This window comes from Bubalus bubalis, chromosome 16 (genome assembly GCF_019923935.1).
Source record: "Bubalus bubalis isolate 160015118507 breed Murrah chromosome 16, NDDB_SH_1, whole genome shotgun sequence".
NCBI lineage: Eukaryota > Metazoa > Chordata > Mammalia > Artiodactyla > Bovidae > Bubalus > Bubalus bubalis.
In genome coordinates, this window is record NC_059172.1 from 32128250 (window position 1) to 32155274 (window position 27025).

General features: G+C 52.6%; 1 protein-coding gene across 16 annotated transcripts; it reads right to left on the reverse strand.

Annotated features, from left to right (window-relative positions):
- Positions 1 to 5321: 5321 nt before the first annotated feature.
- On the reverse strand, positions 5322 to 26892 carry P2RY2 (purinergic receptor P2Y2). 16 transcript variants are annotated; one of them, XR_003103942.3, is made up of 5 exons: positions 26441 to 26664; positions 17755 to 17848; positions 11572 to 13345; positions 10337 to 10404; positions 5322 to 9642 (listed from the first exon to the last, which is right to left on the reverse strand). XR_003103942.3 is itself a non-coding variant. In XM_044929392.2 (4 exons), exon 4 carries the CDS (start codon positions 13339 to 13341, stop codon positions 12208 to 12210), a length of 1134 nt encoding a protein of 377 aa, XP_044785327.1. In that variant the 5' UTR covers positions 13342 to 13345; positions 17755 to 18030; positions 20724 to 20963; positions 26441 to 26664; the 3' UTR covers positions 5322 to 12207. The 16 variants fall into 16 exon arrangements, 6 of the variants coding, with proteins under 6 accessions (XP_044785327.1, XP_025122239.1, XP_044785328.1 ...); XR_006545311.2 differs by having other exon boundaries at positions 5322 to 10118; XR_003103941.3 differs by having other exon boundaries at positions 5322 to 10121.
- Positions 26893 to 27025: the final 133 nt, after the last annotated feature.

Consider the following 27025-nt stretch of genomic DNA (forward strand, 5'->3'; position numbering starts at 1 on the left):
CTGTTGGGGATCCTTCTGGCTGTTCCTGCAAAATACATCTGGTATGCCTCCATTTCTCACCACCTCAACTGCTACCATCTGGTCCTAATCCTCATGCTCTCTTGCTCGGAGTCCTACATTGGCTCTTTCCAGCTCTGGCTGCTCCCATCCTCACCCCACTGTAGTTTTTTCTCCATACTGCAGCCAGACTGAGCCTTCTAAAATGCAAGGCAGACTGTGCCTGCCGTGGCTTTCCAACCTCACTCACTGACCTACCAGATTCCCCCAGTCTATGGCCCCCGCTTCTTCTGTCTTCACCCTGAACACCAGCCTCCTTCACAGCCACACCTTTGTGCTCACTATTTCCTCCAGCTGGAAGGCTCTTGCTGCAGATAACCCCTCAGTTAACACCCACAGCTCCTTCAAGTCTGTTCAAATGCTCTGTTTTAGCCTCTCCTGAGGTTTTACCTGACCACCCTATTTAAAATCACATCCTCCCTGTCTTCCTAATCTCTCCTGTTCTGCCATTTCCCCCATGGCACTGTCACCTCCTAACACATCATGGAATTTATGCTCTTTGATATCAGTTCTTTTTGGCTCTCTCACCCTACTAGGTATAAGCTCCTAGAGAGAAGGATCTTCTTTTCCATTTACCGATGATTGCCAAAAATCTACAGCAGTACCTGGGACATAGTAGACGCTTGGTAAATATTTGTTGAATAAATAATAATCAATAATAATAAGGTTCCTCAGAAAAAATGTGGCAAAGCCATACACATGAAGCATTATTGGGAATATAGTACTGCTATGTGCTGCAACATGAATGAACCTTGAAAATACAATGCTAAGTAAAAGAAGCCAGGCACAAAAGGCCACGTACTGTGTGATTCCGTTTACATGAAAGGTGCAGATTAGGCTAATCTATAGAGAAAGAAAGTTGTGTTTGCCTAGGCCTTGAGTGGGGAGGGGACAGATCTGGGGAAAATGGGGAGTTGATTGTTCATGGTACAGGGCTTCTTTTTGGTGGCAATGAAATTTTTCTAAAATTAATGGGGGTGATACTTGCACAACTCTGTAAATACTTTAAAAACTATTGAATCGTGTATTTTAAATGGGTACACTTTATGTGCTGCATCGATTCAGTCATGTTTGACTCCTTGTGATCCTATGGACTGTGGCCTCCCAGGCTCCTCTGTCCATGGGATTCTCTAGGCAAGAATACCGCAGTGGGTTGCCGTGCCCTCCTTCAGGGGATCTTTTCAACCCAGGCATCAAACCCACATCTCTCATGTCTCCTGTATGGGCAGGTGGGTTCTTTACCACTGTTATTTTTGTTGTTGTTGTTCAATCACTAAGTCATGATTGACTGCATTCTCATGGACAGTAGCACGCCAGGCTCCTCTGTCCTCCACTATTTCCTGGAGTTTGCTCAAATTCAGGTCCATTGAGTCAGTGATGCGGTCTAACCATCTCATCCTCTGCTGCCCCCTTCTCCTTTTGCCTTTAGTCTTTTCCAGCATCAGGGTCTTTTCCAATGAGTCAGCTCTTTGCATCAGGTGGCCAAAGTATTGGAGCTTCAGCAACAGTTCTTCCAATGAATATTTAGGGCTGATTTCCTTTAGGACTGACTGGTTTGATCTCCTTTCTGTCCAAGGGACTCTCAGGATCACAACTCAAAAGCATCAATTCTATATGTTATTTATGTCTCAATAAATATGTTAAAAATAATAAGGTTTCTGCCTTCAAGGGCCCTTGTGAGACTTACATGAAATGATTGACTTGCTTTGTAAAGGAAAGGAATTATATAATGAGTACCCACTGATCCTAGATGTTCAACAAAACCATTATATGGTTTATCTTATTTATTCCTCACTATGAATCTCATTCATTCATTCAGTGAGTAATTGTGCACCTCCTACATACTAGGCACTGTTTTGGACACAGGAGGTAAAGCAGTGACCAAACTAGACAAAGATCCCTGTCCTCTGAGAGCTTTCAGGAAGAATCAGACAATGCAAACAAAATGTGAACTGTGATTTTCCCTTTTTTTTTTAATGACATGGAAATTGAGGTGCCCGAGGTCATCTGACTAATGAGAGGCAGAGTTGAGATTCAAATGGAAGTCTCCAAGGTTTGTGTGTTTCTGTGCCTCGTGGGTGAGGGCGCTGGGTTGGCTTAGGTGGAGTGAAAGCTTGTGGACAAAGTGTGTGGGTCTGCGGTGAGGATGTGGGTGTGGGTCCTGGAGGGCTGGCTGAGACCCCTCCCCACCTGGTGCTTCCCACTTCATTTCAAGGCCCCCCCTTCCTCATGACTGACAGTCAGATGCATCTTACCTACTAGATGCTGGCGGGATCCAAATTATAGGCATCTCATGGGTGGTGAGTGAATCTGAACTTCTCCCAGAGCAGTCACATGGGGGTGCCAGGAGAGGCAGCTGAGCTCAGTCACATCTCCCAAGGGATGGAGTCCAGTTGTGGAGACTGCCTCATGAGGAGGCAAGGACTTCTGGGGGGCATACAGAGGAGCCAGGGCTTTGGGTGAGGGTGGAAGCCTGGAACAGGACAGGGGAGGGAGCTGGGGGTGCCAGCCTGGAGAAGAGCCAGCCTGGGGTCATGGGTACACCCTCCGTGGCTGCCCTGGGCTGCAGAGAGGTGTGCCGTGTGCCCCTGTGGCCAAGCTGGGGAGACAGGGTTCCTGTGAGGAGGCTGTCCTCCAGGGACAGGGGTTGCCTAGGAAGGAGTCACCTCTCCATCTCTGGAGGTGGGGGAGGAAGCAAATGATGTCGGGGTGTGAAGGAGGTGCAGAGGGGACCCTTGTGGGGGGACAGATCCTTTCAGAGGCCCCAGCTTCAGAGTGGGGAGAAGATTCTGGCTTCCCTTCAGAAGAGCTCCCAGACCAGACTGGGGGGGTGGGGGGTGCTGGCTCTCAAGGCCTAAGTGCCTCCCCCAGTTCTGCAAGCCTTGGGGAGGGCCTCTCTAGCCCTGTTCCCCAACACTCAGCTGTGTCCTCAGACCCAGCGTTTGGGTGTCTTCCTGGCAGCCAGTGAAGGTAGGGACACCATCTGGGGCCTCCCTAAAGGTAAGTAGGAGGTCAAAGGGATAACCATGACCAGAGGACATCACAGAGTTGTCCTAGGGGACCCCCGCTCCTGGCAGAACCAATGAGGGCCAAGTGAGTACCTTTGAAACCCCATGTGGGACACTGGGCCTCAGAGGGGCCCTGAGGACAGAGCAGCAGTGTCTGCCTCTCTCTTTTTTTTTTTTTCCAAAGTTTGTTTTTCCTTTTAATGAGGGCCATTTCCGCACCCCTCCCCAGTCTTTATTGAATTTGTTACAATATTGCTTCTGTTTTATGTTCTGTTTTTTGGGGGTTTTTTTTTTGGCTGCAAGGCATGTGGGATCTTAGCTCCCCAACCAGGGATCAAACTCATACCCGCTGCATTAGAAGGGAAAGTCTTAACCACTGGACCACCAGGGAAGTCCCTGCCCCTCAATTCTTCCCTTTACAAAACCAGCAGACAGTCATAAGCCTTTCTGAGGGAATAAAATACCCCACAGTGCTGAGCTTTGTCCTGGTACCAGAGTGTAGCATGATGGATCCACTATGGGCTGTGGGGCTCTAGGTGGGTGTAAGGAAAGAGCAAATTAGCCAAGACGGCAGTGGTCAGGCTCTCTCGCCCCACGGCCTCTTGCCCCACGTTTTGTAAATAATGATTATGTAACTGCACATGTGCTAGGTCCTATATAAGCACCACCTGAACTGCCTTTGTGGTCTAGTCAAGTTCAGTTGTACTGAGTTGAGTTATGTAGTCATTGTTGCTGCTGTGTCTGCTAGTAGAGGATAAAGCACATCTGCTTTGCCATGGAGAATAAGAATGTCTGCATTTAAATGTCTACAACTCCTTGCATCTTCTTCCAGCTTCTTCCTAGCTCATGCCTTGCTTACCCTGGGTTCAGTGAACGGTGAGATACAACGAGACAATTGGCACAGTCAGCAGGATTGAACATTGAGACAGTGGGGAGTCCCTGTGAGCCCATGGGGGTGGGTGGGCTGGAATGGAGAGCTGAAATGTCACCTGCAATAAAGAGCTGAAACTCACCCACAACGCCAGCAAACTTTTGTCATTGCAGATCAGTCCCCACCATCAGGAACACACCTGGAGCCAACAAGGCTTGGCTTATTACTTGCTGCAGCAAAGACTTCCCATCAGGGGATTCTGTGGGGTGTCTCCAAGGGGAAGAGTTAAGGAAGGGGTGTTTATAAGGTTGTTGGGGCTGAAGTGAGTCAAAGAATGGTCTTTGGCAGAGACTTATCAGAATTTTCAAAACAGGAAGCTGCTGGAACAGTCAGAGATCCTATGTTAAGAACACAGGAGAATTACTATTAAATCAGTTTGTGGTTTTCTCTTGGAACATGTGGGTCTAAATTAGAAGTCCCCAGCCTCCAGGATCTACTGATGATCTGAGGTGGAGCCAATATAATAATAATAGAAATAAAGAGCACAATAAATTTAGTACACTTGAATCACCCTCAAACCATTCTCCACTCCTGGTCCATGGAAAATTGTCTTCCATGTAACCAGTCCCCGGTGGCAAAAAGGTTGGGGACCGCTGCTCTAAATAAATACATGGGTGTTTACAAGAGTGAGTTTAATCTGAGATGGACATCACAGCTTGGTCAGGAACGGTTACCTGTTTTGTAAGTCAGATGTTTTGTAAACTGTGTTCCCAGTTTCAGTTCGCAGTCCTATCTCCATCTTACACACCCCAGCAACCTGGCTGCCAGCAAGAGGGTCATTTTCTTCTCTCTACTCCACGGGCGAGGGTCTGGACCTCAAGCTGCCTTTCAGCTGCTGCTGCGAACTCTGGCCACCAGGGGGCAGCAAGGCAGCATCCATGGACTGAAGACCCAGAGGGGACTAAGCGCCGCCAGGCAAGGGAGCTGAACCAGTGCTCAGATTGAAGAGATAGGTCTGAAGCTCTGCACAGCTCCATTTGCTTTCCTTTCCTTCCAGGGATACCAGGAACGTGGAGAAAAAGGTGGAGGGAAATGGAGAGTGAGGAAGGAGGGAAACTGAAGGAAAGGGGATCCACAGAGCTGGCAGCTGGGTCCTCTGCCCGCTCCCATCTTTTCCTGCCATCCCCAAGCCAGTCTACTTCCATGTCCTGGTTCTAGTCTGACCTCCTGGCAGCCCCTCCTGGTCCTTCTCTTTCTCCCGCAGGTTGGTCATTCACCTGTGGCCTTTCTACTCCAGGGATCTATGTGGTATCTGCCGGGACTGCCCCTCCCCCTCAGCCTTCTCCCTCAACACAGATGTGAACACACACACACACATTAGCACAGGCTGTGTGATGACTTTTATTTATTTATTTTTTATAACAACAGATACTGGTATTATTCAGATACACAAGTGAGCTGACAAATTACAAGGCTAGGAATCATTTCCTGTTGAGTGGATCATGCTATGGTATCCACATTGCTAAAGTATGGGCATTATTTTGCAAAGAATGGTTACTGGGAGGAAAATTGACTTTTAATTTCCTCCCCCACATTTTGCAATTGATTTGGTCACAAAGGCTGGCCTAACAGCTTAATCCCACAATGAAGTGGGACTTTTCATGTGGCTGCTGATTTGGAATTTGGCTCCAGGACATAAATCTGAGGACACAGAGGGGTAGAATACCCACCTACTAAAGAAACCTAGAAACAACTGGGGTTAGATACCTTTTCAGTTTACTACCCCGGCTCCCTACCACCTCCTCTCTTGACTCTACAAGCTCAACACCTGACATCTCTGCAGTTGTGAATTCACAACAGAGTGGGAGTGGGGAGGGGGCTGGACAAGGGCTTTCCCACCCCCAGGCCAGGCGAAAGATGCTCTAGGAAAATCGCTGAGGGAGTCTGGGGTGTATCAGTTCAGACTCTCAGCAGGAAAGATGGGGCACAAACTGGTCACTCTGGGATAGTTGAATGAAGAGACTCTTACAAAAGTGTGGTCTGCAGTGTGAGTTCAATGCATGAGGCAGGGCACCCAGGGCCAGTGCTCTGAGACAACCTGGAGGGATGGGGTGGGGAAGGAAGTGGAAGGGAGTTCAGGATGGGGGACATATGTATACCTATGGCTGATTCATGTTGATGTGTGGCAAAATCCATCACAATATTGTAAAATAATTATCCTTCAATTTAAGTAAATAAATATTTTTTAAAAGGAGTCTGGCAAAAAAATGTGTGGTCTGGTGTTTGTGGGGACTCTGTGCAGAGTAGCACTGATGTCAGGTTATCAGAGCTAGAGACGCAAGGACAGCAAGAGAGGGCTGGGGCAGTCCTGGAGATGATCCGCTGGCCCCTTTCCTCCTCATCTTGCCCCACACCCAGAGGAGAGGGGCACCCCAAGGACGGGGAGCAGGGTCCTGCCAGCGCTGGGGGAGAGGAGGAGGAAGCAGTAAATTCAGTAGGCAACTGGAACTTTAAACTGGACTGAACTTTAGTTGTTACCCAAGAGTGACTCAAAGTTTTGGAGTTTGCCAAATATGCAAGTTCATGGATGGAAAGGGAAATTAGACATTACTGAGCAGAGAGCATCGATGCGAGGAAAGTAAAAGTTGTGTGTTTGTGCCTTACCGCACGCTCATTGTTCAGTAAATTTGGAAAGGAAGTACAATCAGTTCCATTTTACAGATGAAGAAACTGAGTTTGCAATCACAGAGCTGATGGTGGCTGAACTGGGGCAGAACCCTGCTCTTTCTGCCTCAGCTTCCCTGTGTCCCCCGACCTCTTCCTTTCCCTGAAGAGTGAATGGGGAGCTCGCAGGTCAGAAGCCAAGATACACCCACCTCCCACCCACACCACTCAGGCTTCTCCCCAGGATGCCTGCCCCAGGACTTCCAAGGTGAGTGATCCTCCCAGCGGGTACAGACCAGCACTGATGAAGGCAGCTGAGGCAGCAGAAGGAGCCAGAGAGCCCTGGTCTCATGTTTAGTCTCCGCATTGACCACTGCTTGGCCTCAGGCAAGGCACAGCCCTCTCTGGGTCTCCAGTCCCTCCATGCAGCCAAATAATCCCTGGGGGTCCCTGTCAAGAAGAAAAACTGATTCTAATTGGTCATGTCTCCCAGGAGACTCACATGCTGTTTCGCAGTGGTGTTTAGGAGTAACAGCCCCAGGAAGTGATGTCAAGTTTGAAAGGTGAGGAGCAGGGCAGGGAGGCCCAGAGGGTAGAGGCAGGGGAGATATTTTGGGGCACTGCCGGACAATGGTATAGGGCAGCCATTGTGCTGGGAATGAAAAACCCTTTTCTGACTTCAAGGGCTGAAAATAGTCATGGGTGAGCCCCTGGGAGTTGGCGTGGTCTGGTCCATTGTTCCTGGCTGGGATGGGGCTGGGACTGGACACCTGGCTGACTTGGAGCCAAGACAAGGGCAAGCCCTCATGAAGAGGCTTGGGCCACTGAGGGGTGGATGGGCAGAGCCAAGCTTGTTGCTAATGGGGAAATTGGAAACTGAGATCCAGAGAGGAAAAGGGGATTCACCATGTCACATGGCACAGCAGAGCAGAGGAGGATGAGTTTGGTTTGTGGGGCTTATTTCCCTCACCCTCACACCCTCCACCTCAAGCACATACCCATGGGGAAGGCAAATGCATCCCTCACCTGTCACCCCAGTCACTCCTGGCCAAGCTCCAGCCTCACCCCGCAGGAGGCAGAAGCGTGACATTCAGCTGGGTCTACTCCAAGGCACCGTGGGGTACCAGTGGATTCACTTCATCTTTCTGCTCACTTGATGCCAGGGGAGACCCACTGCCTCACTCTAGTTCTCAGAACTGAGGGCTCATGGGTCCTAGCAGTGCCTGGGGGAGCAGCTGTTAGCTGTGTCTTTGATGAAAAATCTAGGCTGCTGATGCCCTAAGTTAGGGAGAACTGGTGTATGAGAGACAAGGTCTCCAGCCTCTACAGAGTGACCCAGAGAGGGCAGGCACATGGACTCAGGTCACACAGCAAAAACTGGCCATCTGTTGCCTGCTCTGGCCCAGCTCCAGGTTGGTCCTCCAACCCTGGGTCTCTGACTCTTGGATAAACCAAGGAGTGGCTACAGCGCCCTGGTGGGTACCACCAGTCAGGAAGAAAGGGCCAAGTCTTGCTGCCATGGGTGGGTGGGAGCCCTCCAGAAGACCAAGGGCATCCTGTTCATCCCCTTCCCACTGTCACTTCTCCCTAAAGCCCTTCCACAGCGCATCACCCGGACAAGGTTCTGTAAACACACACCAGCTCACGAGCCTGAGTGCCACCCAGTGCCGGGCAGGGCAGAGGGTGGTCCCACCCTCAACCCAGGATGGCCTGCTCCCTTCCCCCACATCCTGAGGAAGCCTCGCCCATAGGGGACACCCTATTGTTCACTGGCCGGACACACAGTCCTTTCCTTCAAATCACTTATCCCAGTGTGGTTATATATTAAATTATGTCAACTCCACAAAGGCAGGGGCCAGCTGGTTCGTCTCCATATCTCCGTGGCACAGTGCCCGACGTGTAAATGCTTATGTTCCAGCCTCTGATCTCAGTGCTTCATGTGTATTGATTCAGGCCTCCCAATGCCCTACCTGGGAGGTAGTGTCTCCTTCTAGAAATGAGAAAACAGAGGGGCTGCAAGATTCAGTGATTTGCCCAAGATGCCACAGCTGAAGAAAAGTGGAGACACTCAAATGCAGGTGGTCTGGGCAGAGAATTGGTGCTCTTAACCTCATCCTCACTGGAGCGTCTCTCTCATCCTGAATCACATGAAGGTTGAAGGGTTGCTTTTGCCCCGCAGGGACTGCAAGTGGCAGGGGACACTGGAAAGGGAACTACTCAGGGCATCGGATGGACATGAATTCAGTCTTGACTCCCCATTTACTGCCTATATAACCTGGAGCAAGTCCTCATCTCTCAGAGCCTGTTCCCTCATTTGCTAAATGGGAATAATACTGTCTATCTCACATGGAGGTAGTGAAGAAACATTACAATGGATGTAAGAGGGCCCTGCCTGGTGCCTGGAACATAGGTCAATACCTCGGTTCCCTTCCTTAGGTGCCTGACTCTGACATCCACCCAAATCTTCCATGACAAGGGTGATGGTAGAGGGGTAGCTTTGGTGGCCTGACCTGCCAAGACTGGAGTAGTTATGTCTGAAGGGCATGTTACCCAGGGCCTTTCCTAGCCTTTGGAGGGTCAGAGTGTCCCTCATAGGCCCCAGGACAACTGCCACCCAGAGAAGAGACCTCTATGTGCCAGGGCCCCTGCCTCTGCTGCATGAAGCTTCCTGAGCTGAGCTGCTGCTGGCCAGTCAGCAGGCATTTCCTCCTCCCAGCTGTTCCCCCACTGCCCCAGTGCCCCAGGTCCCTGGCTTTAGCTCCCTAGCTCCGTCAGAGGCGGGAAGAGCTGAGGTGGTGGGGCTGACGGCAGGATTCCCACAGAGGCACTGACCTGCACGGAAGGGAGCGGAGCAGCTGGGGCGGTCCAAGCCCCTGGCGCACATCCAGGCGCCACGCTGACCTGCCAGGTGACCTTGGGCAAGGCCCCGCCCATCTCTGGCCTTGAGTCTGCAGCTGAGTTGATAGTCCCCGGGGTCCGTCAGGGGCTGCGCCCTGTCACAGTGGCCTTCCGGAGTCAACAGCCCCAGGAAGTGATGTCAGGCTGAGGAGGTGGGGAAAGGGCAGGGAGGCCCACAGAGTAAGAGGAGATATTTTGAGAGCAGACAGGTCCCTCCACGTCACTGCTGGACAATGGTCTGGGGCCAGGAGTGGAAAATCCTGTTCTTACTTGGGCTGAAAATAGTATAAGGCAACATGGTCGGGAACCCACCCTCAAGGAGGGTGGTCTGCCCACTGAGCAGCAAGGCCCAATGTCCACAAAAAGGGGCCAGGCAGTCTGACCAGGGTCCAGAGATGGGGCCTGGGCCTGTCCATGGTTCCCTTAGGGTCTCCATTCCCCACCCCCACCAGAGTCGGCCACAGGATTGGATGGTGAGTAAACTCCTCCTGTCCCCTAGGTCCTGTGTCCTTAGGCATCTCCAGGCACTGGTTTCACGGAAGGCTTCCTGAGGCTAGGCCATAGTGTGGTCTCCATGTGCTGCGGAGGCTGAGTCCTCAGTTCTTGCGGACTCAGGACAGCTGCTGGAGGGGTAAGTGGGCAGGACATGAAAGGAGTGGGGACCAGGGGAACTTCAGCCCATGGGACACAGTCCCATCCCCAACTGCAGATGTACATTCAAGTCATGTGTGTCAAGTCAAGTCAAAGTCATGACGTATAACTCCCTGCCTCTGGGTCTGAGCAGGGCTGAGGGAGACAGAGCTCAGCATCAACACTCCTGGTCAGTAGAGCATCTCACCTGGGTAGAGGCTCCTTATAAACTGAGATGGGGTTCAGCCTGAGCAGCAGCTGGTAGGAAACTCAGGCCTGCAAGAAAGGTTCAAGGACAGACTCTAAGAGATCATCACAAAGATAATCATAGGGATCCCGGCTATATTAACAGAAGTATAGAACCTAGAATGCGGGAGGTGAGCACTCCACACTACTATGGGCAAGTCACCCACACTACACAATGCAGAGCAATGGTCTGGGTCATGGCTCATGACAGGTCCCTGTCACACGGGGGAGCCCTGGAGCTAGACTCTAAATAGGGCAACACTGAGGGTGCGGTTTTGACGAGGCAGAGTGGGAAGGGTGGAGAAGTCACCGGAGGTAGGTGGAGGTAGAGGGGAAAGCAGGCAGAGTGGGCCCATCAGGGAAGGGCTTTCCCAGAGGGAGAGAGAGATAATCCTTATTCTCGAAGTTAAAAGTGAGGTCAGTTTTGCCCTGCAAGTGAAAGTGAAGTCGCTCAGTCGTGTCCGACTCTTTGTGACCCCATGGACTGTAGCCTACCAGGCACCTCCGTCCATGGGATTTTACAGGCAGGAATACTGGAGTGGGTTGCCATTTCCTTCTCCTATTCCTGCCCAAAGGCTAGAGCTAGCTGGCACCTGCACTTTCATGTTCTTCCCTGATGAAGTGTTCTTCTCGGAAGTCTTGCCACTCCAGGAGGCTTTCCCTGACACACAGTACACAGCCCCAACCATTCATGTTATCCAGTGGTGTGCTAGAGAAACTTGTACCTGCTCAAAAGAGCCAGCTGCTAAATTTTCAGGCATTTTGCAAGGAGACTGACATCCCACTGGCAGTCTGAAGCTGGCCCTGGTAGGATTATTTGTACCATAGCTATTGGCAGTGTTTACAAATCAGGGATTCCCCCCACCCTCTCTGGACAGTCAGTTAAACGGTTTAACATTTATCAGCACTTAATGGTTATTGCCATTAAATCCTAAACTGGGGGGACCCTAAGGACTGGGACCCTCTGTGGCCAGCAAAATCAGGCAGAAAAGTCAGTTAACTTTAGAGTGGAGGATGACCTGGGTGTATGGAGAGACTATTCCTCATATGAGACCACCCCTGAGGCAGCTTGTGGGAAGCCAGGCAGCAGCAGAGAGCAGGTTGGAGAAAGGACAGCAGTGTGCATGGCGAGAGCTTCCCAGGCTGTAACCCCATCCTCCAACTATACAATGGGGCCTGGCTCAGCAGTAACAATACCTTTAGTATCAGTCCCAGCCTCCAGATGACATCAGTTTATGTCATCATAAACTGTTTATGATGGGTTTATGACATCAGTTCTCAGACATGCATCCCTTGGACTGAGGGTACTCCTCAGAGCCAAGCCCACGATGGCACTCAGACCACTCCGACTCATTGTGGGAACCGCTGGCTCAGTCCTTACCCCTTACCAAGGTCCTCTGGTCAACTTGTGACCCCACCCCTCCCAGGCAGCTCAGGCCCAGGCTTGGCTGTGTGACCTCGGAAAGTCGCTTTCCTCTCTGGGCCTGTTTCTCCATTTGACTTGATTAGGCTGGAGCCCAGCCCAGGGACCCTGGAAGGCACAGCCGGGTATTTATGTGGGAGTCAGGCCAGGGCTGGCATTGTCCCTGAACTCCCTTCTTAAGATCTTACTCCCCACCCCGCACATACAAATGGTGACTAAGGGTGTGGGGACTGTCACGCTCTCTGGACCACAGAGAACAGACCGAGTCCCACTCAAATGACAGAGCACTGGGGTCACAGCTCCCTTGACCATCCTGCCTGAGTCGCTGATGGTCCATATCTGGGGAGACTGTCCCGTTTGAACAAGTCTACAGCCCCATCTCTTGTAAACTTGAACAGGGGTTCAGCTTTCTACAGCCAGATGTCCTTAGTGTCAGCGCCACTACCAGCCAGCGAGGACTCTGTCCCCCTGGAGTTCTCACGGCTGGCCGAGTCTTCTGTCCTGTTGGCGTCAGTTCCGTAGGACCTGTGCAGGCCCAGCCGGTGGCGAGCCTGGGTGGGAGGGGTGGGGTCTGTGGGTGGCTTCGCATCCCGGGCAAAGCGCACGAGCCTCTGCCCAGCCAGGAAGTAGAGCACGGGGTCAAGGCAACTGTTGGCGCTGGCCAGCGGCCGGGTGACCTTGTAAGCCAAGTTGATGGCGTCGAGGGTGCGGCAGCTGAGGTCCAGCGAGCGGAAGGAGTAGTAGAGGGTGCGGGTGACGTGGAAAGGCAGAAAGCAGAGGACGAAGACAGTCAGCACAATGGCGATGGTGCGCACGGACTTGCGCTTGGCCCGTGGCAGGCCGCCGGAGGTTCCGTAGGCCGGCTTTAGCAGCCGCCGAGCCATGAGTACGTAACAGACCAGGATGACGGCGAAGGGCGCCGCGAATAGCAGGCTCAGCATGACGGAGCTGTAGGCCACGAAGTGGCCGAAGAGCTCGGGTGCCGAGGTGTCATGGCAGATGATGCGGCTGCTTCGGGTGCTGGTGGTGACGAAGTACAGCACAGGGGCCTGGCAGGACAGCACCAGCACCCACACGGCGAACGCCACCCGGCGGGCGTAGTGGGCCCGGCCCCAGCGCAGCGAGTGCAGCGGCCGCAGGACGCCCAGGCACCGGTGCACGCTGATGCACGTGAGGAACAGGATACTGCAGTAAAGGTTGGTGTAGAAGAGGAAGCGCACCAGCTTGCAGAGCACGGTGCTGAAGGGCCAGTGGTCGCCTTGGGCGTAGTAGTAGACCAGCAGGGGCAGGGAGGCGGCGTACAGCGCATCCGACACGGCCAGGTGGAACATGTACGTGGTGGAGGCGTTCCAGGTCTTGAGGCGGCACAGGAAGATGTAGAGCGCCGCGGCGTTCAGACACAGCCCGAGCACGCACACCACGCCATAGGACACGGGCAGCAGCACGTACTTGAAGCTCTCGTTGAAGCGGCACTTGTAGTCCAGCTCATCCCCATCCCACGTGCCATTGGTGGTACCATTCCAGGTGTCCAGGCCTGTGGCCATGGCCCTGAAGGGAAGCAGGGATGAGGGTGGGGTGGGGGTGGAGAGAACAACCATCAGGGTCATGGATGGCCGGGGACCCAGCAGGGAGGCCTGACACACCCGCCTGACCCAGGCCATGAGGGACCCCAAGTGACCACAGACACCTCCGTTAGGATCTGACCAACCACATTCAAGGCTTTTATTGCATCTGATCTGCCTCTCTCTGTGGACACAGAGGGCCCAGAACCTTGGAACCCTGGGACCTTAATGAGATCCCTGAATGTCAGGATCATATAATTCTAACAATTTAAAACAGGGGTAGGCAAACTGAGGGACAAATCCAGCCCACCAGTCTGTTTTTGTAAATAAAGCTTTATTGGAACACAGCCATGACCATCTGCTTATGCAGCACTGAACAGTTGTGGCAAAGACCATATATTCCTCAAAGCCTAAAATACTTAGCATGTTGCCTTAAAATTTTTGTGTGTGTGTGTGTGTTTGAGAACTTCAGGAATAGAGTCCCAGATCTAGGATTCTGCCTAGGGCAGCTCATACCTTTCTGGAGGCATTAGGAAGTTCTTTTATTTGGCCTATCTTTCCACTCTCTGGGAGGCTCTGGCCCTGTGCCTAGTATTTTGGCATTTGAGGGAGTTTTGTAAGGGTCTCCCTCTTTAGTTATTCAGTCACCTCTCGGCAAATGTTTTTTAGGGACTCCTATATTCTGGTACTTTCTGCATCTGTAAACAGCAGTCCTGTTCCCTGGCCTCTGAGGCCACCAGATGGGGCAGTGACCTTCCTGAAGATTGCAGGCAAGTCTGGGGTGGAGATGGGAATGGGAGTAATGGTGAACTTCTGTGGGGCAAACTTAGCTTCCTCCAGGCCTGCCCTGCTTCTCTCCACACATCACCGCCACCTCGACCTTCTCCTTGTTCCCAGTGAGCATATAATGCAGCTATGGTGCCTGACCACCCAGACAGAGAGCATCTGGAGATCAGGATGCGACCTTACTCCTCTCCCCATCCCTCCAATGTAACTAAGAAGAGCTCTCTCGACTATCCCAGTCTGGAGGGCAAAGATGTGCCCAAAGGTCTCAGAAGGCAGGCTGGAAGTCATAGCAGAACTCCCTGATTATGGGGCTGTGCAAGTGGCTCCCTAGTGAGTGCAGAAGGGCTTGTGCCCTGTGTGTGGGTGTGTCTGGGAGGACACAGACGGCAGATGATGTGTGAGTCCTCCTCACGCTGAGAATCTGGGGCTGTATAATCCCTCCTATTTTGGAACCCCAGGATTCTGAGAGGCTGGAACTCAGAGATTCTGTGGGGCCAATGACATTCATTCCCTTAGACGCTGAGATTCCTGCCCAGCCAGGCCTCCCAGAAGCAGCTCAGGGCCCATGAAGTTGAGATCAGGGCGGCTGAGGGACAATTGGCTTTTCAGCTTCCTTCTTTCCCCATAACCCTCCCTCCTCTATCTTCCCTGCCTGCTACTGTCAGCAAAGATGCGACGAGGAGGCAGGGAGCCTGTCCTCATGACCTTGTTCCCACAGACACAGGTTCCTCCCCAAGGAGTCAGGGGAGATACAGGATGAGAAGGTACATATGAGATCAGGGGCCACTGGCAGAGCCAAACTGCTAGGACCCCTCTTGACTCAGGAACCAGCTTTAAAGCATTTCCTGCATCCTACCCAGCTCCTTGCAGCCGTGTCACCTCCACCCTTGCTGCTGGAGCCCCTGTATCAGTCTGTCTCCAGCCTCAGTCCCCTCCATCCAGAGAGATCTTTGGAAAAGAGAATGTCATTCCCCTGCTGGAAAGCTGCTGTGGCTCCTGTCTGATCTCAGGAGAAAACCCAGCTCCTCAGGCTGGTACCAGCGGTTTGTATAACCCAGCTTCTGTCACCGTCCGCATCCCTGTGACCTGCCGTTTCCTGAATGCACACAACACGTTTCCCCTCTCAGCCATGCTTCACATTACTCCTTCAGACTGGAATCCCTGCATGCCCCGCGTCTCCATCTGTTGAAATGACAACTCTTTATCCTAATCCAGTGATTAGGAAGAAGCTGGCCTCTGGACCCAGGCTGCCTTTTTCCCCTCATTTGTGAAATGAGGTGATCAACAGAAGCTATGTCACAGGCCTCCAATTTGTTTAAAGCCTTTGGAGCCACGCTTGGCACACGGTGGGCACACTGTGTTACAGGCTTTGAGGCTCAGCTCAGCTGTGGCTTCTCCTGACCTCTTTGGGGAGCCCTCTTAGGCCACAAGCAGAGGAGCAACAGAAGGTCCTGGAGGTTGTGGAGCAGGTGAGTGTGGTGGGCCAAGGGAGTGGCACCAGGCCCATGCTGGGGCCAAGCCTGGGGACCTCATGAGGGGAGAGGTCTGAGAGCTGTTTGGGAGGGAGTCTGGATGGAGAAGGGGCCAGGACGCCTCAGGCTCAGAGGTCAGGAGGAGAGGGAACTCAGTGTCACACACGGTAAGTGTGCGGTGCCCCAAAGGGGTGTCATGGGCTGTGGAGAAGGGTGAAGGCTGGGATCACCAGATCTGAAGCACTGAGGGGTGAGCAGAGGTTGCTGGCTCACAGGAGCTGCAGAAGGAGCAGGGAGGCCCAGGTGTGAGACCGAGGATCTATGGAGGGGCCACACTCCCCCTGGGGACACTGGCTTGGGGTGTCCAGCTCTGCCACAGAGCCCTAGGTGACATCAGGAATTTCCTGCCCTCCTGAGGGTCAGACCTCTCAGGTGCTGAATCCCCTGGCCTGGTAGCCTGTGGTGCCAACACTTCCCTCATTAGGTGCTGTGACCACTGGGCATGCTCAGGGCACCCCCCACCCCAGCCCCACCTCCACACTGCTGCTCTGCTCCTGCCCTGGTGCTGAGGCCTGGCAGGTCTCTCCTCAGAGCGAGGGTCAGGGCCTTCATCTTCCCTTCATGTCCCCATCTCATAGCTGGTCACAGAGTTCCTTGGTAATTACTCACGGTGGAGTCTCTGACACTGACGCAGGGGTGGAAACTTCCATAAGTTTCTCATGAACCAAGGGAACTGCCCTTTCCACCTGTTTTAAGACATCCTGGCCTCCACCCTCCCAAGGCAGCTAGGGACTCTATCACCGCAGCCCCTGTCCAGACTGACCCCGCCTGCCCTCTCCCTCCACAGGCCAGCCGACCAGCTTGTGAATACAACTTCCCTCTCCACCCCTCTGACCGGCTCCTGCTTACAGAGCCAGCCAAGTCCCCAGGCCTCTCCATCTCCCCTTCCTACTGCCTCTCCTGACCCCTGATACCCTTGGGGCCTCACTCCCAGCTGCCCAGGACCAGCTCCCACCTAACTTTGTCCAGCACCACTCAGCTACCCCTCTGTGTCCAGTTCTGGCTGGCCCTGCCCTCGAGAGCTCTGAGTGTGGTGGGAGCTGTGAGCCATGTGAGTGCCCTGACAGGCTTCTCTGCCTTTGTGTGTGTCACTGTTCTTTCTGTCTGGAAAGCCTTTCCTGACCCACTCACACAGCACTCCACCCATCCCTCAAGACCTCAAATCTCATCTTATCTCCAAGGCTCTTTGCCTGCATCACTAACCCCACAGGGCATTCCATACATCCTGCTGGGGATTTGTGTCTCCACCCTCTATCCCAAAACATTCCAGGAACTCCTATCTGATTCTTTTCTCTGGCCCTGTCCTCCAGCTAAAGGCCTGATCCAAAGCAGGTATGACATGAATGAGAGAATGAATGAATGAGTGAGTAAAGCAAGCACAAGAGGCTATGGGAGCCCAGAGGAGGCTAAGGTTTATGATATTGGTCTCCTTTCAGTGGACAATGACACTGAGGTTCTTTCAGTGGAAAACGACACTGAAGGACTTCTCAGCTGCTGACCCTAGGTGGCCAGGGGTCACACCAGCTCTCCAGGGGCCCAGTCCACCTGAGGCCTGTTCCTGCCCCAGGCAGACTCCTGGACTGGGTCTTTTTCAAGAACCCTGCTCTTCTCTGGACAGATCAGGGAAGAACCAGAGGGAAGAAACTGGACCCAGGCATTCTGAAGATGGGTCAGCTGTCTGATCCACATTCCTCTATCTGACACCTCTCTGGCTCGGGTCATGGGGTCAGGAGCTCCTGATTCTGGACTTCCACCCTCTTCACTTTGTAGGGACCAAGTCTGGGTTGAGCAGCTTCCCCTCCAGCATCCTCACTTCATTCCTCACCGCATTCCTCAGCAGATACTGCCATAGAAGTTAGGCTACTTGTTTAAGGTCACACTGCCAGGTATTGGAAAAACTGGATTTGATACCCAGGGCTGTCTGGCTCTGAAGCCTGAATTCATCACAGCTTGGGATGAGGTAGCAGGGCATGGATCCCCTTGATTTACCCCAGGTCAGTGTATACACATGCACGAACCTGCCTGCCCCAGCCTCCCAACTTCCCAGCCAGCAGACCCCACCCTCTCGTGCCCATACCTGACCAGACCCTGCTCTTGCTGTCAGGATGCTCAGCTCCAGCTCAGGTTCCTCACTCATGAATGCACAGGCCTGGACCGAGCTGCAGGGAGCTCTGTGGGAAACAGGAAAAACAGGTCCTCCAGCCTGGGGCCTCGCCCAGCTTCCAGCATTTCTCAGGGCAGGCAATGCCGTGGGCTCCAGAGACAGGGAGGTGGGGACAGCTGGGGCTCTGGGTCACAGGAAGTCAGCTAGGATGAGCCTTCCCCGGGCTGCCTCCTCTGCGCAAGCCCTGGTCTGAAAGAGGCAGAAAGTGACCAGGAGTGCTTGTTCCGGTAGGCAGGAGTGTCCTCTGCCCACTCTTGCCCCTAACTGTTCCCTTTTAGCTCACATGTTGTACAGGTGTTCCCAGGCACCCCCTTTCACTGGAGGATGGCTCTGCTGGGGAGGGTCTCCCCCATATCCTAGAGAGCTGAGCTGAGCTTCCAGTGCCCCCTCCCTCAGTCCCTGTCTGTGCTTCAGCCCCACAACAGGAAACACTCAATATCCTGGCTTCCCAGTATGCACTCAATGGTACTGTGGCCAACCCAGTTCACCTCAAGCTGAGTCTCTATCTGGGATACCCTTCCTCCGTCATCCCACCACTAATCATTCCTCCAGAGGTGTGGTAAACACACATGGACACACACAGGCACACCTAGATACACAGAGATGCAGACAGTCATATTCAGACGTACACACACAGAGTGTTAGACAGCCAGAGCCTGGACAGCCTTTAGAAATCACCTTTGCCAAACTCCCATTTGACAGAGGAGGAAACTAGGGCCCAAGGGTTCACAATGAGCCAGAGACGGAGCCAGGACCAGCACCCAGGTCAAGATTCTGGCCCTGGTTGTATGTCTTGCCTGGGACCCCTCCCACAGAGCAGGCACGGTGCTTCAGTGAGGGGATGGTGACTGGTGGAGGAATGACTCTGTGTGGGCAGGTCCCAGTGTCCACCAGAACCTCAGACCCATCTCAGAGAAAAAGAACATTCCTTTTTCTCCCAGGTTCACTTCCCTGCAATGGGGGACCAGGGTCTGAGACAGCTGAAGCCAGGCCCCCAAGCTGGAAGCCCATGCAAGTGTGGGGAAAGTGGAGAGAGGCGGAGATGGGGGAACCACGGGAATAGGGCAAGGGGAGGGGGACACTGGGAAAGGCCTTGGACCACGATTTTCCCAGTGCACCTTGCCCAGGAGTCTCAGGCTGACATGGGCCAGCCGGCTGGTAGTCGGGAGTCTAGTGACAAGGTGAAAAGAGTTCTTCACCTAGGGTCTCATCCAGGCTTCTCCTAAGGAGATGCCTTCACTGAAAAGACTAAGGTAGAACATCTTGCTTTCTCTGGACAGGTGGGAGATACTAGTTCTGCTATGGGACTCTTTCCTAGTTCCCAGCTGTGGGACTCAGACAAGCCTCAGGTCTGCAATTTAACTCCCATGGGATCATTCTGGCCTTATTGGTCATTTATTTATTTTTGATTGTGTTGGGTCTTTGTTGCTGCATGCAGGCTTTCTCTAGTTGCAGCAAGTGGGGCTACTCTTTGTTGCACTGCACAGGCTTCTCGTTGCAGTGGCTTCTTTGGTTGCGGAACTCGGGCTCTTCAGTAGTGGCAGCACACAGGCTCAATAGTTGTGGCACACAAACTTAGTTGCCCCAAAGCACGTGGAATCTTTCACAACCAGGGATCGGACTTGTGTCCCTTGCATTGGGAGGCAAATTCTTAACTACAGGACCACCAGGGAAGTCCCCCTCTCCTGCTCTTTGGCTTGGTTGTGTCTTTTGACTTGACACCCCCCAAGAGTCAAACTCAGTTTGGGGGTAAAATGACCACTGCCTCCTAGATCCTCTCTTCCAGGAAGCTCCCACAGTTTTTAGTGTGAGGGAATTAGTTCTGATTAGTTCTCCACCAGAGGGAACACGTCTTACTGGCAAGGCCAAGATCTACTCTTCCTGGTAGTTCCCCACTGTGAAGCAGCCATGATGTTACTGTACTCATTGTACTCATGTTTGTTAAAAACAAACAAACAACAAAAAGGCAAACCAACAAGGCCCGAAAGGGTAGCCCAAGATCTTACCCAAGGTCACCGATAAGCCAGGGGCAGGGCAAGCCTGGCATGCAGACTCACTACCTGCCCCCTGGACCTGGCTCTGCCTCTCCCCCTCACCCAACCTGGCTCTTCCTCATCCTGTCTTTCTCTCTGTGGCCCCAGGCTAGTGAGCCCAAAGCCAGGAAGAGTGGCTGGGGCAGTTCCCAAACTGGTTACAGATTTTTCAGGGTGGCTGGACAGCATTCCAGCTTCTCCACTCTGGTGGCTCTGGAATGTATTGCCTGCTTGCCACCCACCTGGCTGGCCCTGTCCAGTCCAGCAGGGGAAAGTGACCTGTCATCATTCTGGAAACTCCTGCCTTTGCAGGAGGTGAGGTGCTGTGAAGGGAAACATAGGCCCTGGACCCGAACCACTGAGGGGCAGTGGAGGGCACTGGGCAGGGGGGAGATCCCAGTTCTTCCATTCCCAGCCGTGGGAGCCGGACAAGCCTCAGCTCCACAGCCTAACTCTCAATTTCCTTGCAATCTAAGAATAGTACCTGCCTCGTAAGTTTGTCAAGATAACTAAAGGAGATGATTTAGATTTTGTGAAATAATTAAAAGAGTTATGATTTTAGCAGGTGAAGAAGGTGGGAAGGATGCAGGTATTCCAAGAAGATAATAGGGGCAGGAAATGTGTGGTATGACGGGGAAGCCTGGTGGGCTGCCGTCTATGAGGTCGCACAGAGTCGGACACGACTGAAGCGACTTAGCAGCAGTAGCAGCAGCATGGGCAGAGTAGCAAGATGACAGCCAGACTGACCACAGATCAAGGTTCTCACACTGAAGGCCATCCTCAGAAGGGAGAGCAACCTAGGCACCCCCAGCAAGACTTAGACCCCACCACACCCCTTCACTCACTCACCCTTTACAGAGGCTGCCATATCTGCACCTCTGTCTGTGTGGGGCGCTTGGGGACTCTGAGGTGGGTTAGACCCTTCCATGATCTTGAGCTCACTGTCAAGGTTGAAGGTGGAGGAGAGAGGACAGGGGAAGATCCAGAAATAGTCAATGACATCTTAGGGTGATCAGGGCTGAAGGAGACATGAGGGCCCCTAATGGAAAGGGGGTGTGGTCAGGGAAGGCTTCCTGGAGGAGAGGACACCTGTTTTGGAAGATAGGTAGGAATTTAGGTGGGTGGAGAGAGAAGAGGAGCAAAGAGCAAAAACTGAGGCAGGTGATCCATAGTATTTTGGGAAACTGTCAGTTATCCCTATGGCTTGGGGCAGAGGGACGGTAAAGAGAGGGCAAGGCTGAGTTGGAGGACAATGAGGAGCTTTGGAGTCATCCTCTGCTGCTGCTGCTGCTAAGTCGCTTCAGTCGTGTCCGACTCTGTGCGACCCCATAGACGGCAGCCCACCAGGCCCCGCCGTCCCTGGGATTCTCTAGGCAAGAACACTGGAGTGGGTTGCCATTTCCTCCTCCAATGCATGAAAGTGAAAAGTGAAAGTGAAGTCGTTCAGTCGTGTCCGACTCTTAGCGAACCCATGGACTGCAGCCTACCAGGCTCCTCCGTTCATGGGATTTTCCAGGCAAGAGTACCGGAGTGGGGTGCCATTGCCTTCTCCCAAGTCATCCTCTACCCTCTCCCAAATGTCCTCCCTGGGGCTGAAGGCCCGTAGGTGCCCAGCTTTGCCTGGTACGCTTTCTGCATCACAAACACTGGGCCTGGTCTGGGGAAATAGCTGAGGGGTAACCTCAGATGTTATCAGCAGGTGCTATTGCAGTGTGATGCCTCTCAGCCTCCTCTGGAGGCCCTGGGTCTCTGGAGCCCTTTCTGGAGTCTCTCTCCCTCTTGGGAGTCCTCAGGATCCTGACTGTGGGGGCCACCCACTGGCATTGAGCTCAGAACATCTGAGTGTGCGGGTCTCAGAGGTCAGCCAAGCTGGTTCTCCTGGCTTACAGATCAGGAAACTGAGACCACTTCCTTAAGTGGAAGGGCCTTATCCAGATCTGGTGTTCGAATTATTTTCAGTGCGGGGTTAAGTTCCCCCCAAACAACCTCCAGGGCAAGACTCTAAACCAGCTGGCCCACCTCTGACACAATCCAGCCCAGTACTGAGTTACAGAAGTATGCTGCTGACCTGAATCAGCTCAGAACCATAATGCCCTGGACTCCACCCTGATCCATCACACCCGAAGGCCTCCAGCCACCCTTAAGAAGCAAGAACCCTAGGTTCAGGTTCCAATTTGGAACATCCATGCTGTGCAGCCTTGGTCAAGTCAGTTCCCCTCTCTGAGTCTCAGGTTCTTCATTGATCAAACAGGGAGAATTACTGACACATAAGAGCTCTCAGGAACCCTCTGCTCAAGAACCAACTATAGCTCTCCATGGAGCAAGACCTTCTTTTTCTATTATAACACCTACTTTCTTCTGGTCATTCACTTCCCCAACACTCACTGGCACCTTCTCTGTGTCCAACCTGTGCTGGGTGATGTGGACAGAAAAAAAAAAGCAGGCCCAGCCTGGCCTACTCCTACAACTGACCTCTAGGATGAATACAGAGGTGAGGAAGGCTCCCATAGTCAACCTCCCCACATCAGGGCCCAACAGCTGGGAGAGGCCAGGCCTGAGGACACAAAAGTAGCCTAAGCAGAACATGTGGGTCAAAAGGTGCACCAGGGATTTCCTTAGTGGTCCAGTGGCTAAGACCCCGTGCTCCCAATGCAGGGGGCCCAGGTTCGATCCCTGGTCAGGGAACTTATCCTCGGCCTTCCCTAGTAGCTCAGATGGTAAAGCATCTGCCTGCAATGCAGGAGACCTGGGTTCAATCCCTGGTTTGGGAAGATCCCCTGGAGAAGGAAATGGCAATCCACTCCAGTATTCTTGCCTGGAGAATCCCGTGGACAGAAGAGCCTGGCAGGTCACAGTTCGTGGGGTAGCAAAGAGTCGGACACGACTGAGTGACAAAACATGCACACGCACAGGGATCTAGAGCCAGCACGACACAACTGAAGATCCTACATGCCTCAACTAAGGTACAGAGCAGCCAAATAAAAGTTAAAAACTAAACTTTACAAATGGTGCACCACACAGACTCACAGAAGGAAGTTTGGGAAGAGGAAAGATTTCACCAGGAGCAGCGCCACCTCCTGTCACCCAAATCAGCAAGGTTTCTCCATCCCTGTGGACAGCCTGAACAGATATTATCTTAGCAGCAGCTGGGTCATCAGGCCACAGGCAAGAAATAAAGACATATTTTCCGGAAGGAATTCAAACTTCCCTTAGCCTGAAAAGTAGAGGACCTGGCCTCACCCAGATGGGGATTCTGTCTTGAATGGGGAAGAAAAAGCTAGGGCAGGTGGGCAGGAATCCCTGCTGTCACCTTGGCTTTGTGACCTTGGGCAAGGTATTCTCTGAGCCTCTATTTCCTCATCTTCAAAATGGGGGTAATAATTTCTCCTTCACAGGGTTAAAATGAAAGTCGCTCAGTCGTGCCCAATTCTTTGCAACCCCATGGACTATACAGTCCATGGAATTCTCCAGGCCAGAATACTGGAATGGGTAGCTTTTCCCTTCTCCAGGGGATCTTCCCAACCCAGGGTTCGAACCCAGGTCTCCTGCATTGCGGCCAGATTCTTTACCAGCTGAACCACAAGGGAAGCCCAAGAACAGAGGAGTGAGTAGCCTATCCCTTCTCCAGAGGATCTTCCCGACCCAGGAATTGAACCGAGGTCTCCTGCATTGCAGGCGGATTCTTTACCAACTGAACTATCATGGAACCCAGTATATTTCACAGGGTTGGTGGAAGATAAATTAGGGACTTTTATAAAATGTTACTGGTAAGCTGTCTCTGCAGAGAGGGCACAGGGAGAGGAAAGCAGTCAATAGTTTAAATGCCAATAATCAGCGCCATCCCTCACTATTGAGTTCATGTTCTAGTATTGTCACAATGCATTTAGGTCTATGAATATCACACATCTCGCCCAAGCATTGCACTTTACACAGGAGAGAAAGCCCAGAGATAAACCCACACACCTATGGTCACCTAATCTATGACAAAGGAGGCAAGAATATACAATGGAGAAAAGACAGTTTCTTCAATAAGTGGTACTATGAAATCTGGACAGCTACATGTAAAAGAATGAAATTAGAACATTCCCAAACACACAAAATAACTCAGAAAATGGATTAAAGAATTAAATGTAATGCAGAACACTCTGAAATAAATTACAGCAAGATCTTTTTTGACCGACCTCCTAAAATAATGAAAATGAAAACAAAAATAAACAAATGGGACCTAATTCAACTTAAAAGCTTTTGCACAGGAAAGGAAACCATAAACAAGACAACATACAGAATGGGACAAAATATGTGCAAATGAAGGAACTGACAAGGGATCAATCTCCAAAATATACAAGCAGCTCATGTAGCTTAATGTTAAAAAATCCAAACAACCCAATCAAAATATGGGTGGAAGAACTAAACAGACATTAGAAAACTGCTCATCAAAACTACAGTAAGGTATCGCCTCACACCTGTCAGAATGACCATCATTTAAAAAAATCTATAAACAATAAATACTGAAGAGGGCGTGGGGAAAAGGGAATTCTGTTGCACTGTTGATGGGAATGTAAATTAATACAGCCACTATGGAGAACAGTATGGAGGTTCTTTAAAAATCTAAAAATAGAACTACCATATGACCCAGCATTCCCACTACTGGGCATATACTCAAATAAAATCATAGTTCAAAAAGACACATGCACCCCAATGCTCATTGCAGCACTATATACAAATTGAGGCTAGGACATGGAAGCAACCTAATGTCCATCAATAGATGAATGGATGAAGAAGCTATGGTACATATATACAATGGAATATTACTCAGCCATAAAAAGGAACAAAGTAGTGTCACTTGCACAGACAGACAGACCTAGAGGCTGTCATAAAGAATAAAATAAGTCAGAAAGAGAAAAACATATACTGTCTATTAATGCTGTTCTGACCACGCCCTGCACACAAACCTTCCATGGCTCCCTATTTGCCTTCGGGATGAAATCCAAGTTTTCATCTTGTACACCCTGAGTCCTGTAGTGCCTCAGGACACACTGTTAGGACAATCTGTGCCACCCATTCTGATGGCCTGACCGGTTTCCCCTTCTTTATAATGATGTGGAGCTCCACTGTAGACAGGCTTTCCCTGGGGAAGCTGGGGACAGGGGACGGGGCCGAGGGGCTGCTGCTGCTCTCCCAGTTCAGCTCAGTGCTGTGCAGGATCCTGGCAACACAAAAAGGAGTGAGATCCAGTTCCTGCCCTCCGAACCAAGGGGTTCTGAGACCTTGGGAATGAGAAGCAGGAGACAGAGACCTTAACAGTTCAAGGTAGAATTAGGGCTCTAAGACTGCAAGGGCCCAGAAGAGGCTCCAATCCAACCTGGCTAAATAAGGATGGCTTACCAGAGGAGGGGGCATCTAAGCTGGGTAGTTCTCCAACTGAGGAAGATGAGTAGAAGGGCATTTCAGGCAGTGAGCATAGACTTTGGAATGGTCCAGAGGCAAGAAAGTGACTAGCATTTGCAGCAGATTACATGCATTTAGGAGGATGGAAAGTCAGGCAGGAGAGGTGGCTGGAGAGGGTGGCAAGGACCAGCTCTGAGAGGCCTTGAGTCCCAGGCCAAGGGGCTCAGATGTGATCCAGTGGAAGTTCTCTGAAAGTTTAGCCAAAGGAGCAAAATGACTGGGATTTGAATTTCAGGAAGTTATCCCCCAGGATTTGATCTTCCTAACCTCAAAGAGTGAGCCTGCCCAAGAGGACACTGGTGTTGAGCATGACCCACACGACAGCTCCTTGATAGTCCTTAAGTTCCACATCACTATTATTCCCCTTTTACAGATGAGGCTCAGAGAAGGGACATGCCTTGCTCAGGGTCACACGGTGTATAAGGCATGATGGAGGGAAGGTCTCTGGGTCTCCAGAGAGCTTTTAGGGGGCCCTGTCTGCTCAAAGACTCTCTTTCCCAATCATTTCCACCAATAGACAGCTGAGACTTTACCTGGGCCCCACCCTGGCCCTCAAAAACTCCCATTATTCCAGCCAGATCCAAAACAAAGTGGGCACTTCAGGCTGTGAGCCCAGGGAAACTGAGGGTGCGTACTGGAAGAACAGCTGCCATCAGCCCCAGAAACCCCAAACTGGCATTTCTGGTCCGCAGCAGGGCCTGGCCCTTGGGTCTGGCTCCTGAGGGACCCTAAGCCTGACACTGGGAGCCCTCCTTAGGGAGGTGAGAGAGGGCACTGCCTTTCTCCAGGCTGACCCTTCCTACAGCAGCCCGCCAGATTAAAAGTCCCCAGACAGAGGCTTAACTGTCCTTCCAGGCCACTGCTCCGCGCGCCACCCACCCCCCGGCCCCAGCCCCGCCCCAGTCTTGCCCAGGCGAGGCTGCCACCCAGGGTGCCCCTGGAGAGAGGGGGCTCGGGACCTCCAGGGTTGGCCTGTCTCTGGCTTAGGTCCCACGCTGCGGGGGCGCCCGTACCGGAGCACAAACACAAACGAGTTCCATAGGTTCAGCTACCCGACTCCGCAGGCGCGCACGCTCTCACCCAGGGACACACACATTTTCCCGAATACGCGCACTCACCCGGGGTATCCGTCCACATTCCCCGCGATCAAACTCCGGTGGAGCCCGAGCTTGACCACGGACCCGCCGGAGCTCTCACAGGGGTTTGGAACCGTGCCTTCTCTTGGCCAGCCGCGCGCGCGCCGCTCTGCCTGCCGGGCGCCGGCCGAGTCGCCACCCCGCGCGCACCCGGGCCAGCCCGTCCGCGGCCCTCTCTCCGCCGGCTGGTCCTGCCGGCGGCCCGCCCTCACCTCGCAGGGCACTCGTCCTCACGCTGTGCCCCGACCTGGCTCCCAAGTGCTCGCGCCACCGCGGGGACACACGTGCCCGAGAGCCTCACCCGCCCCGCCCAGCTCCCCACCCCTCCGGGTCAGGCCGGGGGCGGGCCGGACTCCGGACAGACCCAGGCACTGCCGCCGCCACCTCCTGCCGGGGACAGACACTCGGCTACTCGCTCGGGAACAGTGCAGGGCCATAGGGTGCTGCCCGGTCAGGGACGGGCGGCGACTGCCCTACCGCCTGGGGACCGAGGCTCCCTGGCCTTCCTCACTCGGGTGATGAAAGGCTTTCAGAAACTTTGCTAAAGTTTTGCAAAGTTCAGTGTCT